The sequence below is a fragment of the Rana temporaria genome, chromosome 9 (genome assembly GCF_905171775.1).
Source record: "Rana temporaria chromosome 9, aRanTem1.1, whole genome shotgun sequence".
NCBI classification, from domain to species: domain Eukaryota; kingdom Metazoa; phylum Chordata; class Amphibia; order Anura; family Ranidae; genus Rana; species Rana temporaria.
In genome coordinates, this window is record NC_053497.1 from 171,900,139 (window position 1) to 171,915,229 (window position 15,091).

Here is a 15,091-nt window from a genome sequence, read left to right on the forward strand (position 1 = left end):
GAAACAAATCGCAATAAGCGTATAGTGATTGGTTTGCGCAAAAATTATAGTGGCTGCAAAATAGGGGATAGAATTCAGAATTTTTTTTTTATTATTATTTTTGTTTTTTTACTAGTAATGGCGGCAATCTGCGATTTTTGTCAGGACGATATTGAGGCGGACACGTTTGATACATTTTTGGGACCATTCACATTTATACAGCGAACAGTGCTATAAATATTCACTGATTACTGTATAAATGTGACTGGCAGGGCAGGGGTTAACACTAGGGGGCGAGGAAGGGGTTAAATCTGTACCCTGGGAGTGATTCTAACTGTGGGGGGAGGGGTGTGACTGGGGGAGGTGACCGATCTGTGTCCCTATGTACAAGGGACACAGCATCGGTCTCCTCTCTCCCTGACAGGACGTGGATCTCTGTGTTTACACACAGAGATCCACGTCCCTGCGCTGTCACTGCCGATCGCGGGCACCTGGCGGACATCGCAGCCGCCAGGCACGCGCATTGGCATCCCAGTAACGCGCGCGCCCCCCAGTGGCCGGTGGACCAGAGGCCGTAAAAAGACGGCCTCCCGACATTTTGGAGCCACCTTGTGGCCATCTTTTTACTATGGCCCGGGTCTGAAGAGGTTAAGCTACAAATACTGCAAAATAAGGACACTTACCTGTCCACGGCGGCCGCGATGTTGGCACCCGAAGTCGATCTATTGCTCGGCGCTCGGGTGCTGCCGCCGTCATCTTCAGTAAAGGAATCAGGAAGTGAAGCCTTGAGGCTTCACTTCCTGGTTCCCTACTGCGCATGCGCGACTCGCGCTGCGCTATCCCACTGGTCCCTGCTGTCTTCTGTGACCTGTGTGTTTCCCAGAAAACAGCGGGAGGGAACTGAGAAGGTGCCCCAAGTGGCGTAGGTATCTGCTCCCCCCTGAAAGGTGGCAAATGTGACAACGGAGGGGGGGGGGGGTTCCGAAAAGAGGAAGTTCCATTTTTGGGTGGAACTCCGCTTTAAGTTTATGTCGGTGGATGACCATAGAGTAGGGATGCACTGATGCCATTTATTTTACGAGTTTGAGTACTGATATTCTTTTTTTAGTACTCGCCGATACCAATTACCAATACCAACCGTAACTGTTTTGTTTAGACTTCAGTTGTCAGCAGCGGTACAAAGCACTGAAAAGTTATTTACAAACTATTATTTTAATTTAAATTTTGCACTTTTTTCTACTGTTAAATGTGTAAATATATTGTATGTTAAAGGTGTAGAAATAATAACAAACAAAACAAACAGAAACAAGTTTTAATCGATAATATTTTGAATATAAGTGAAATATAAGTGAATATATGTGGGGGGGGGGGGAATTCATCAGGAAAATAATAATTAAATAGAGAAGAATAAGGAGTTACAGTGCCTTAAAAAAGTATTCATACCCCTTAATGCCCCCCCCCCACTCCCAGCCCAGACTCCATAGCTCACCCTACACCCCCCCCCCTCCCAGACTCCATGCATGCCTCACTTTAACCCCCTTCCCCCAATCTTTATGCCTCCCCCCCCAATTCAGACTCTATGCATGCCTCACTTTAACCCCCTTACCCCATGCCTCCCCTCTCACTCCCAGCCCAGACTCCATAGCTCATCCTACCCCCCCTGAACCCCACCCTCCATATGTCTCCCTGTCCCCCTCCTGCCTCTAACAAGCTCGGCTATTTCCGTAAACAGACTCGGAAACGTCCGCCACTAATCGGCAATTTCCGCCTCCTTATTTCATCCATTGACAACTTCGAGATCCAGCAGAATAACATTCCACACTGGGTGAAGTCGGAGGTCGGCCATGTTTATCATCCCGCGGGATTGTCGTGATTCCTAAAATTTACATCATCGGCGGTGTCGGCGCCCGAATTCCCCTCCAAGTCCCCTTCGGGTGTTCGGCAGTTTCCGGAGATCGCTCGGCTCTTTCCGCCCGGAGATCGCAGAGAGGCGCTTGGCTGGCAGAAGATCGGTGCGGTCATGGCGTCCCCGTCCCGGAGACTGCAAACTAAACCCGTTATCACTTGTCTGAAGAGCGTCCTCCTCATCTACACCTTCATCTTCTGGGTGAGGGGGGGCCTCATATACACATATGGGGGGGACTTTATATACAGATATGTGGGGGAGGGGGAACTTTATATACAGATATGTGGGGGAGGGGGAACTTTATATACAGATATGTGGGGGAGGGGGAACTTTATATACAGATATGTGGGGGAGGGGGAACTTTATATACAGATATGTGGGGGAGAGGGGAGAACTTTATATACAGATATGTGGGGAGAACTTTTATACAGATATATGGGGAGGGGGAACTTTATATAGAGATATGTGGGGAGAGGGGGGGCTTTATAGAGAGAGAGAGATATGGGGGGGGGGGGAGAACTTTATAGAGAGAGATGTATGGGGAGGGGGAAGAACTTTATAGAGAGATGTATGGGGAGGGGGGGGGGGAGAACTTTATAAAGATATGTATGGGGAGGGGGGGGAGAACTTTATAGAGAGATGTATGGGGAGGGGAGGGGAGAACTTTATAGAGAGATGTATGGGGAGGGGAGGGGAGAACTTTATAGAGAGATGTATGGGGAGGGGGGGGGGGGGAGAACTTTATAGAGAGATGTATGGGGAGGGGGGGGGGGAGAACTTTATAGAGAGATGTATGGGGAGGGGAGGGGAGAACTTTATAAAGATATGTATGGGGAGGGAGGGGAGAACTTTATAGAGAGATGTATGGGGAGGGGAGGGGAGAACTTTATAAAGATATGTATGGGGAGGGAGGGGAGAACTTTATAGAGAGATGTATGGGGAGGGAGGGGAGAACTTTATAAAGATATGTATGGGGAGGGGGGGGGGGGAACTTTATAGAGAGATGTATGGGGAGGGGGGGGGAGAACTTTATAGAGATATATGGGGGGGGGAGAACTTTATAGAGAGATGTATGGGGAGGGGGGGGAGAACTTTATAGAGAGATGTATGGGGAGGGGGGGGAGAACTTTATAGAGAGATGTATGGGGAGGGGGGGGAGAACTTTATAGAGAGATATATGGGGAGGGGGGGGAGAACTTTATAGAGAGATATATGGGGAGGGGGGGGAGAACTTTATAGAGAGATGTATGGGGAGGGGGGGGGGAGAACTTTATAGAGAGATATATGGGGAGGGGGGGGAGAACTTTATAGAGAGATATATGGGGAGGGGGGGGAGAACTTTATAGAGAGATGTATGGGGAGGGGGGGGGGAGAACTTTATAGAGAGATGTATGGGGAGGGGGGAGAACTTTATAGAGAGATGTATGGGGAGGGGGGGGGGGAGAACTTTATAGAGAGATATATGGGGAGGGGGGAGAACTTTATAGAGAGATATATGGGGAGGGGGGGGAGAACTTTATAGAGAGATGTATGGGGAGGGGGGGGAGAACTTTATAGAGAGATATATGGGGAGGGGGGGGGAGAACTTTATAGAGAGATATATGGGGAGAGGGGGGAGAACTTTATAGAGAGATATATGGGGAGGGGGGGGAGAACTTTATAGAGAGATGTATGGGGAGGGGGGGGGGAGAACTTTATAGAGAGATGTATGGGGAGGGGGGGGGAGAACTTTATAGAGAGATATATGGGGAGGGGGGGGAGAACTTTATAGAGAGATGTATGGGGAGGGGGGGGGAGAACTTTATAGAGAGATGTATGGGGAGGGAGGGGGGAGAACTTTATAGAGAGATGTATGGGGAGGGAGGGGGGAGAACTTTATAGAGAGATGTATGGGGAGGGGGGGGGGGAGAACTTTATAGAGAGATGTATGGGGAGGGGGGGGGGGAGAACTTTATAGAGAGATGTATGGGGAGGGGGGGGAGAACTTTATAGAGAGATGTATGGGGAGGGGGGGGGGAGAACTTTATAGAGAGATGTATGGGGAGGGGGGGGGGAGAACTTTATAGAGAGATGTATGGGGAGGGGGGGGAGAACTTTATAGAGAGATGTATGGGGAGGGAGGGGGGAGAACTTTATAGAGAGATGTATGGGGAGGGAGGGGGGAGAACTTTATAGAGAGATGTATGGGGAGGGGGGGGGAGAACTTTATAGAGAGATGTATGGGGAGGGGGGGGGAGAACTTTATAGAGAGATGTATGGGGAGGGGAAACTTTATAGAGAGATGTATGGGGAGGGGAAACTTTATAGAGAGATGTATGGGGAGGGAGGGGACTTTATATAGAGATATGTGGGGAGAACGTTGTAGAGATATATGTGGATGGGGGGAACTTTATATCTTTATATAGAGATATATGGGGGGATGGGGGGAACTTTATATAGAGGAGCAATGAATGGGGGGGACATTGTATAGAGATATGTGGGGAGGGGGGGAGAACTTTATATAGAGATGTATGCTGAGGGGGGAGCTTTATATAGCGCTATTAGGGGGGGGGGGGTTTAAATGGAGATATATAGGAAGGAGGGAGAACTTTATAGAGATATATATGGGGAGGGGGGCTTTATAGAGAGATATATGCTGAGGGGGGGAACTTTATATAGCGCTATATGGGAGGGGGACTTTATTAAGTGATATATAGGGAGGGGGGAACTTTATATGGAGAGGGGGGACTTTATGTAAAGTCTGCATATATCGTTATATGGGGGGGGGGATTTATATAGAGATATATAGGAAAGGGGGAGAACTTTATAGAGAGATATATGGAAGGGGGACTTTATAAAGAGAGATGTATGGGGAGGGGGGAACTTTTATATAGAGGAGCGATGAATGGGGGAGGGGGAACCTTATATAGAGATATGTGGGGAGGGGGAAGTTTATATAGAGGAGCGATGAATGGGGGGGTTGCCTTGTATAGAGATATGTGGGGAGGGGAACTTTATATAGAGGGTTTTAGAGGGGAGAGAACCGGAAGATTTCGTTACATTGTTTCACTGGAGAGGAGAGCCGAGATACAATGTATCATTATATAGAATGTAGAGGAGTCTTCATTGTAATATGGAGAGAAGGGGGACGGGGGGGTCTGTATTGTTGGAGATGTGACTCCGGCAGACAAGTCCTATTTTCTGGCCCTGGAACGTTTCTTCTATGGAGGGTGGGGGGATGGGGTCTGTAGGAAGTTCCTATCTTTCGCTCGGCAATAAGAAAGGGAAGGATCGGCTTTGCTCGGATTCTTGTTTTCCATGTGCTGTAATATGAAGGGAAGGGTCTGGGTGAGAAGTGACTGGTGTTGCCGATGGACTTCTGCAGAAGAGAATTTTTCTAAAGGAGAAAAGAGACACGGAAGTGTTACATTCCAGAGGGGGCTTCCATCTCCTCCTGGGGGGGGGTCTGAGGAGCTCAGGAGAAGATCTTTTGTTTAGTGAAATCTTCAGAGCCGCAAACACAGGGAAATGTTTACAAATAGATTCCTGATATTTAAAACGGTGGTGTTTAGGTTTCAATCTTTTAATAACCCTTTTGTAGTGTTGGGCCCCTTTCACACATGCCCACGGGCCCCTTTCACACATGCGGACCATATGTCTGTTTACGGATGAAAAGGGACATATGGTGCGATCCCCGCCGAGCAAGCGGATATTTACTGAACGGGGCATCACGGGATCCGCCCGTGGTGAAAGGGCCCTTGGAAAAAAACCTTTAGTAAGGCAACCTTAAGCCAACCGTGATTGGATTGGGAGTAGAGCTGGGCGATTTTAGGCAAAAAAAAAAATCTGAGATTATTTTATTTAAAAAAAAAAAAACTCGATTCACGATACGAACCGAGTATTTTTTACCCCCATGGACACCGCGCCGGTCCTAAGTTTTTAGCCGCAGCTTCAGCCTAGTCCGCAGCGATCCTGGGAAAAGGCTGTGGACTAGGCCGAAGCCACGGCCTCGCCTAAAAAACCCAGCTCGCCGCGATCCTGGGAAAAAGCCGCGAGCGGCGGGCAGGATTTTTTTAGGCGAGGCCCCCGGCTTCGGCCTAGTCTGGCACAATCCTGGGAAAAGGCCGTGGACTAGGCTGAAAGCCACGGCCTCGCCTAAAAAATCCTGGACAGGCAGGATTTTTTAGGCGAGGCCGTGGCTTCGGCCTAGTCAGCAGAGCGCTGACCTATGGAAAAAAAATCTAAAACAATCCCAGCCCTAATTGGGAGGTAAAAATGTGTCTGATCACGCTTTGGCCTAGTCGCCGCGATCCTGGGAAAAGGCCGTGGACTGGGTCGAAGCCGCGGCCTTGCCTAAAAAATCCTGCCTGCCGCGATCCTGGAAAAAGGCTGCGGACTAAGCCGAAGCCACGGCCTCGCCTAAAAAACTCTGCCCGCAGCTCGCCATGATCCTGGGAAAAGGCCGCGAGCGACATACGGCCTCGCACCCTTTTACTAGGAACGCGGTGAGCTGCAGGCAGGATTTTTAGGCGAGGCCCCGGCTTCGGCCTAGTCCTAGTCCAAAGAATTGTGGGAAAAAAAAAAAAAAAAAAGTCATCGGCCCTGTCCATTTGGGTTTCTGTTCCTGAGAGAGGTATCTGAAAAGATCGGTTCCATCGTTCCAGTTGGAGAGACCATCCCACAGATCCATCCGTACAGAGCCCAGGGTCCGCTGTGACCACCATGCTGTATCCGACTTGATGTTAGTACTAACATGCAAGTCCACCTTAGCTGGTAAGAGTATCCACCCTCTTTATGATTTTCTGAAGATTGTTACAGACAAGCCATGACTGCTACTTTCCTTATCTGAACCAGCATTACGTTTGAAGTGTTTTATCCTTCCACTGGGAAGCATACCTATGAACTGTTTCCATTTGTTCATTGAACTTTTCATTGTTCATTGCACCTGGTCGGTGTTTCCATTCACCTGTTAGGTTATACACACATGGACTCATTACAAGCATTGCCCCCATGCTGAGTGAATTCCCATTCACATTCCTCACAGTCCTCTGTTGTTCTCACTTCCAATGATATGTGATTTTGGCAACATTTTTCCACTCAATATCAACTTTAGCGCTGCACTTATTGTTTTCTAGTCCAAAGAATGCTTTTCCAGAACTGGTCTGGCTTTTTGAGATGTTTTTTGGCAAAGTCTAATGTGGCTTTTCTAGTCTTCAGGATTATGAATGGTTTGCACCTTATGGTGAACCCTCTGTATTTGCTCTCGTGAAGTCTTCTCTTGATTGTAGACTTTGACAATGATACGCCCACCCAGGGCCCAGGACAAAAGGGGTGGGCAGGAGGGTCGGCTGCCCCTGGAGCAATGGTTTATTGCATGGATGGGAAGCACCCTGACCTTAACCCTAAGGGAAAGGGGGGGGGGGGCGCAGTTTGGCATCTTTGGCCTGGGCGCTGGATGACCTTGTTCCGGCACTGCGCCCACCTCCTGGAGAGTGTCCTTCACTTGTCTGGATGTTGTGATCCTGCGATCATCCACCACTGTTGTCTTCCGTGGACGTCCGGGCCTTTTTATGTTGCTGAGCTCACAAGTGCGCACTTTTCACCCCATATCCATTTATATAACTATAAATCGAGTATGTTTTGGTAAATACCCGAAAAAAAACTTGTGCCTGTGTGGTAGGAATAGCGCCTCATCGTTGGTGCCTGCAACTTTAAGCCCCCATTCATATCTGGGCGATATGTAAAATTGCGCGCCAAATCGCAGCCTATTGCCGACACCGTCCCATTCGGTGCGACGCCGACTTTGCGGCGAGGCACCGATTTTTTTCCAAAAGTAGTTCTTTTGGTGACTTTGGGGGGGGGGGGGCGATTTCAGTAGACGTCTGTGCAGGAACTCGCACAGATGTCTTTCAAACTCGCTCTGGAATGGGGGTTTGAAATTGTGCGCGCGTTTCAAACCCGCCACACAATGGGAAACGTAGGCTTGGTCACACATATATGAATGGTTATCGTTGGAAAATACAGTGGAACCTCGGATTACGAGGATAATCCGTTCCAGGAGAATGCTCGTAATCCAAAGCACTCTCATATCAAAGCGAGTTTCCCCATAGAAGTCAATGGAAACGTGGCCAGAGGTAGGGGGGCACCGAACAGTCAATGGAAACGAAAATAATTTGGTCCGCGTTGACTTCTATTGTACGCAATACCGCATGTGACCAGAGGTGGGGGGCGCTAGAGAGCCTTGGCAATACTCGGAAAGGCTCGGCTGACCTCGGAAAGGCTCGGTAACGGAGTATTTCCAAGTTTTTCTGAGTATTTCCGAACGGCTCCAATTGGCTCGGCTCCGGCGCCCCTGCACCTCTGGCCAAATGCGGTACTGCACACCGCTGTGGCTTCAATCCTGCTGGTTTTGCGAGACAACAAATGCTCGTATTGTAAAAAAAACGCTCGTTAACCGCTTTACTCGCAATTCGAGGTTTCGCTTTTTATGGGGAATGACTTGAGTCGCACAAGTGTGAATGGAGCCTAAGAGCCGGTTCACACTGGGGCTCAGCCGCCTGACCAGTTGCGTCCCATTCAATGCAATGGAACCGTTCTAATAGGAGCAAAGCAAGTCGCTCCGACTTAGAAAAAGGTTCTTGTACGACTTCGGGGCGACCTGCATTGACTTCTATACAAAAGTCGTTTTGCAGGGCACCTCTAAAGTCGTCTTCAGGACGACTTGCAGAGTCGCCCCTGACGTCGTGCCGCGGCTGTGTGAACCGGCTCTTACGTAGCTGTAGCCAAACTCTCTGCTTGGTGGAAGTTATTTCTTGTTCATAATAATATTATTAATTGTTTGTTTTTTTTCTCCCCTGGAGGAACAAGTTGTTACATAAACATTGTATTGCACTGGTGCCAAGCACAATGTTGACATGTGTTCTTATTTCTGAGAACAAGCAGCCAGATTCAGAACATGTCATTAGGTGCGCTGTGTGCCCCCGGGGTAATCGGTGGGGTGAGCTGCCATAGTAGGAACTATCGACTGGTCCAGGCTCTTTTCGTCTGTATAGTTTATACCCCCCTGTTCAATGTACTGCATCTAGTACATGAAAATTGCCTTTCATATTTCTATGCACGCATTCCTCGGTGTCGTCCTTGCCATACAGTGGGATCTGGGTGCGTCCTCCTCTTTTATTGTCCTGTTAGGTAAACAGCAATTCTTCTTTACCGTTTGTTGGTAGACTCTCTATTATAGTCACTGTGAGTAATGTAGACCCATAGGGCTGATAATGCAAGTCGCGGCTTGTGTCACTGTGACTATGACATTAATTGGTGTTGTGTAGATATCAGATGTTAGGACTTCACTCTAAGTTCACCTCTTACGTGTTGCGTCATCGGCTTAAAGAGGCCCTGTCACTAAAGTGCAACTAAAAGCGCAGAATAATCACATTTTTTTAAATGCTCACTTGCCAGAGATTTTGGTTTAGGATCTTCAATCTCTTCTATTCATTAATAGGGGGTAAATATACCCAAAAATCATTAAGACTGTTTAACCCAGGGATCCTCAAACTACGGCCCTTCAGCTGTTGCGGAACTACACATCCCATGAGGCATTGTAAAACTCTGACATTCACAAACATGACTAGGCATTAGGGGTGCAACGGATCAAAAAACTCACGGATCGGATCGATCCTCGGATCAGGAGTCACGGATCGGATCATTTTCGGAGTAGCAAAAAAAAAAGACAAATCTTGTTACACCCACCAGAGTTTTAGATTTAACAGTTCTTCTCAACACAAAACGGAGCTTATGTGCTTAAATACAGTGTTTGGAAATCCGACGGACTGTTTATTGCTAATGTGACAGAACACCTCTGATTTTCACATTTAAACAGTCCGTCAGATTTACAAATACTGTATTTAAGCGTATAAGCTCTGTTTTGTGTTGAAATAACTGCATCTCGCAATACTTATATGTGCAGCCAAGTGGAAGTCGCAGCCCCATGTACGAAAGTGGTGTCATCAGTTCCCTACTGTGACCTGAATTATCCCAATCATCAGATCCCTTTAGTGTCATTGATCGGCGGGCTGAGTGTCTAGTGAAAATCCCCCCTACGTGCTCAGTCCATACAGATCCCCCCGATCGCCTCCTCTCTCTTCTCTGGCAAGCAGCAGGACGCCCGGTGCGGCGGCGGCAGCGGCTCCCCGTGTGGATTCCTCAAGGTGCAGCATGGAGCTCATCGCTGGGCTGTTAGGAGTCAATGACATATTGAGCTCAAGTGCCCACAAACTTCCGAGGAGCAGCCTGCATCCCCCGCGCCGGGTGGACCTCGATGGCCGCCGCTTCGATAGCTAGGCCGAAGCCGCGGCCTTTCCTATGGACCGGGAGGCCCGTGGATCGCCGTGTGTCCCGACCTGAAGGTGCTGATCTGTACGGATCAGTTGCACCCCTAGTGACAATTTCCCACTGTCATATGGCATTCTTGTGCCACAGTGCCTACACACCATCACGGTTTTATCCACTAACCTCTTTCCTTCATCATTATATTTGACAGGGAAGCCAAAATGCTCCCATACAGGGGATTTAAATGACGCGGGGCATTCAAGCTCCTCCGTTCGCCATGACCACGCTGTGTGTGGACTGAACATGTGCAAATTATTATTATTATTTTTTTTAGAAAACAATCCTCGGATCACGTGTGTGCGGTTCGGATCAATCTTTTTCGGTTCGGATCACGGATCAATGACGATCCGTTGCACCCCTACTAGGCATGATGGGAATTGTAGTTCCTGAACAACTGGAGGGCCGTAGTTTGACGACCCATGGTTTAACCACTTCAGCCTGGGGAAGATTTGCCCCCTTAATGACCAGGCCTGTTTTTTTGCGATGCAGCACTGCGGCACTTTAACCAACTTCAGCCCCGGACCATTATGCAGCTAAAGGACCCGTCCCCTTTTTGCGGTTCGGCACTGCGTCGCTTTAACCGACGATTGCGGGGTCGTGCGACGTGGCTCCCAAACAAAATTGGCGTCTTTTTTTTTTCCCCCACTAATAGAGCTTTCTTTTGGTGGTATTTGATCACCTCTGCGGTTTAAATTTTTTGCGCTATAAACAAAAATAGAGCGACAATTTTGAAGAAAAAAATTCAATTTTTTTTACTTTTTGCTATAATATATATCCCCCCAAAAATATATAAAAAAACGTTTTTTTCCTCAGTTTAGGCCGATACGTATTCTTCTACCTATTTTTATTAAAAAAAAATCGCAATAAGCGTTTATCGATTGGTTTGCGCAAAAGTTATAGCGTCTACAAAATAGGGGATAGTTTTATGGTATTTTTATTAATATTTTTTTTATTTTTTTTTACTAGTAATGGCGGCGATCAGCGATTTTTTTTTTTTTTTTTTTTTTTTTTTTTTTTTTTATCGATACTGCGACATTATGGCGGACACTTTTGACACATTTTTGGGACCATTGCCATTTTTATAGCGATCAGTGCTATAAAAATGCATTGATTACTGTAAAAAATGTCACTGGCAGGGAAGGGGTTAACACTAGGGGGTGAGGAAGGGGTTAGTTATGTTCCCTAGGTGTGTTCTTACTGAAGGGGGGGTGGGACTGACTAGGGGAAAACAGATCGCTGTTCATACATTGTATGGACAGACGATCAGTCATTTCTCCCCCTGACAGGACCGGGAGCTGTGTGGCTGAAATGCAAAATCACGTAATGTTACGTGATTTTGCGCAGCCGACCTGCCGTCGTAAAACTGGGACGGCTGGTCGGCAACTGGTTAAATGGTTCCTAAAACATATTAATAGCTACCCAATCGTTCCAGAAATCATTGCAAACACTTGCCTTCTATCCTCCAGCTCATGTTGTGGGCGTGTCCATAATATGTGTGGGCGTGTCCATAATATGTGTGGGCGTGTCCATAATATGTGTGGGCGTGTCCATAATATGTGTGGGCGTGTCCATAATATGTGTGAGCGTGTCCATAATATGTGTGGGCATGTGAAGCACCGGATTGCGGCTGGACAGGGGGGGGGGGATGTCCCCTACTGCTGCCTATAAAAACGATCAAGCTGAAGAACTGCCGCTATGATCATTCTTATCGTGCACAGAATCTCTGACAGAAGAGAAGGATATCTGAACGATGCCTCTAGCTGCAGGCATTATTCAGATATCCCCCCACAAAGCCCAGGATGTCATACGACGTCCACTCAGGATGGGAGATCCCCTCTGTGGACGTCGTATTACTATGGCTGTGTATCGAAGCAGTTAAAGGCAAGCTGTTAACCACTTAAGGACCCCTTCACGCCGATATACGTCGGCAGAAGGGAACAGCTGGGCACAAGCACGTACCTGTACGTCCTCTTTAAGTGCCCAGCCGTGGGGTCGCGACCCGGTCCAAAGCTCTGTGACCACGGGACCTGCGGACTCGATCGCCGCCGGTGTCTCACGATCGGTCACAGGAGCTGAAGAACGGGGAGAGGTGAGTGTAAACACACCTTCCCCGTTCTTCATTGTGGCAGTGTCACTGATCGTCTGTTCCCTGATATAGGGAAAGGCAATCAGTGATGTCACACGTCCAGCCCCGCCCCCCCTACAGTTAGAAACACATATGAGGTCTCACTTAACCCCTTCAGCACCCCCTAGTGGTTAACTCCTAAACTGCAATTGTCATTTTCACAGTAATCAGTACATTTTTTATAGCACTTTTCGCTGTAAAAATGACAATGGTCCCAAAAATGTGTCAAAATTGTCCGATGTGTCCGCCATAATGTCGCAGTCATGAAAAAAATCGCTGTTCGCCGCCATTAGTAGTAAAAAATATATATATATTAATAAAAATGCCATAAAGCTATCCCCTATTTTGTAAACGCTATAAATTTGGCGCAAACCAATCAATAAATGCTTAATGTGATTTTTTTTTTTTTTACCAAGAATAGTTAGAATACGTATCGGCCTAAACTGAGGGAAATTTTTTTTTTTTTTTATATCTTTTTTTGGGGGATATTTATTATAGCAACAAATAAAAAATATTGTTTTTTTTCAAAATTTTCGCTCTATTTTTGTTTATAGTGCAAAAAATAAAAACCGCACAGGTGATCAAATACCACCAAAAGAAAGCTCTATTTGTGGGGGGAAAAAAGGACTCCAATTTTGTTTGGGAGCCACGTTGCATGACCGCGCAATTGTCAGTTAAAGCGACGCAGTGCCGAATCGCAAAAAGGGGCAAGGTTCTTAACCTGCATAATGGTCCGGGTCTTAAGTGGTTAATAGTTCATTTTTAGGGTAAAACTCTGCTTTAATTGTAAAAAAAAAAAAAACGGGCCCGGTCTTTAGGTGGTTAATAAAAATCTTGGAAAATAAATGCGAATTTCTTTTCCATTTCATACATTATTTTTTATTCATTTGTATTGTGCTTGCATTGGTCTGTTGGCCTGTGCTGCTTTTATTTATTATTGGAAGGACTTGTATAGTTTGTTCCTTGCTGGGAGATGAAGGTCATCCAGTTAACTCTTCTCTCTATTCTTTTTTGTTTTTGCTCTTCCTTGGCTGGGATTGTATCAGATGGGTAAGTAATGTGTGTGATTTTTTTATTATGTTGTATTTGTCAGGAAGTTCACATTGCAAAGTGTAACATTGTAACATTCACCTAAACAAAACGCTTGGCTTGACTTCCATATTTTTACTTTGTTGCTGCTTTTATATTTTGGTTCTAGGATTTCATATGGAGGTTTTTGGGTCATTTGCATATCAGGGAAATGTGCTTTTCTGAAAGCGATTGTAATCTCTGCGTCACACCAGTGCCGCATGACGTTTCTCACTACCTATAGGTGAGCCTTATTCTAGGCTTTCCTATAGGTAGAAGTCACAGAATTGTGCTTACAACCACTTCAGCCCCGGAGAATTTGGCTGCCCAATGACCGGGCCATTTTTTGCGATTCGGCACTGCGTCCCTTTAACCACTTAAGGACCGGACCATTATGCAGCTTAAAGACCTTGCCACTTTTTGCGATTTGGCACTGCGTCGCTTTAACTGACAATTGCGCGGTCGTGCGATGTGGCTCCCAAACAAAATTGGTGTCCTTTTTTTTCCCCCACAAATAGAGCTTTCTTTTGGTGGTATTTGATCACCTCTGCCGTTTTTTTTTTTTTTTTGCGCTATAAACAAAAAAAAAAGCGTCAATTTTGAAAAAAAAGTTATATTTTTTTAATAAATATCCCCAATATATATATATATATACACACACACAACATTTTTTCTCAGTTTAGGCCGATACGTATTCTTCTACATATTTTTGGTAAAAAAAAAATCGCAATAGGCGTTTACTGATTGGTTTGTGCAAAAGTTATAGGAGCTACAAAATAGGGGATAGTTTTATGGCATTTTTATTATTTTTTTTTACTAGTAATGGCGGCGATCTCCGTTTTTTTTATCATGACTTTGACATTATGGCGGACACTTTTGACACTTTTTTGGGACTATTGTCATTTTTACAGCGATCAGTGCTATAAAAATGCACTGATTACTGTGAAAATGACACTGGCAGTGAAGGGGTTAACCAGGAGGCGGCGCTGAAGGGCTTAAGTGTTCCCTAGGAAGTGATTCTTACTGTATGGGGGTGTGACATCACTGATCATCCCCAATGACAGGGAACAGTATAATAATAAAAATAATATAATATTATTATTAATAAAAATAATATTTTTTTTTTATTATTACTATAATTGGCACGGGGAGAGGTTGTGTTTACACTTACCTCTCCCAGTTCTTCAGCTCTGTGACCCGATCGCGGGACACCGGCGGCGATCGGGTCCGCTGTTCCCACTGGGATGGTGACGGAGAAGAGGACCGGCATCGTGAGTGCGCCACCGGCGGCACGCTCTCGTCCCACGGTTGGGATCTTAGAGGTGACGTACATGTACGCCCTTGTGCCCAGCCGTGCCATTTTTGTCGACTTATATTGTCGCGCGGCGGTCCTCAAGCGGTTAAATAGAAAACAATCATTTGATACATTTTTACCCCCAAAAGCATTTTATTAAAATAAATTTTATTTAAATCAAAAACAAGTCCTCCATTTCTTGGCACGCTGGGAGTTGTCGGTACCCCAGTGTGTAATGTACGGAGGTAGAGAATGCCCGGTGCTATGTCTTCGGTGCCAGCTTTTGCCATGAGCTGGTTCTATCCTCAATCACTGGGACAAGCAAAAAAAAAAAAAAAATTCTGATTACATTTTT

At 46.4% G+C, this 15,091-nt stretch overlaps 1 protein-coding gene and 1 non-coding gene across 2 annotated transcripts in view; both read left to right on the top strand.

The window, feature by feature from the left end:
* Positions 1 to 1,787: 1,787 nt before the first annotated feature.
* TSPAN6 (tetraspanin 6) overlaps positions 1,788 to 15,091 on the top strand; it is a 37,468-nt gene continuing 24,164 nt past the window's right edge. Inside the window, exon 1 of the mRNA XM_040325019.1 lies at positions 1,788 to 2,086. Coding sequence (XP_040180953.1) covers positions 2,000 to 2,086 — 87 coding nt within the window. The 5' untranslated portion in view covers positions 1,788 to 1,999. The remainder of the gene's footprint in view (positions 2,087 to 15,091) is intronic.
* On the top strand, positions 14,926 to 15,059 carry LOC120914810. The gene has a single exon (XR_005743816.1). It is a non-coding gene; the product is annotated as a small nucleolar RNA SNORA57 (small nucleolar RNA).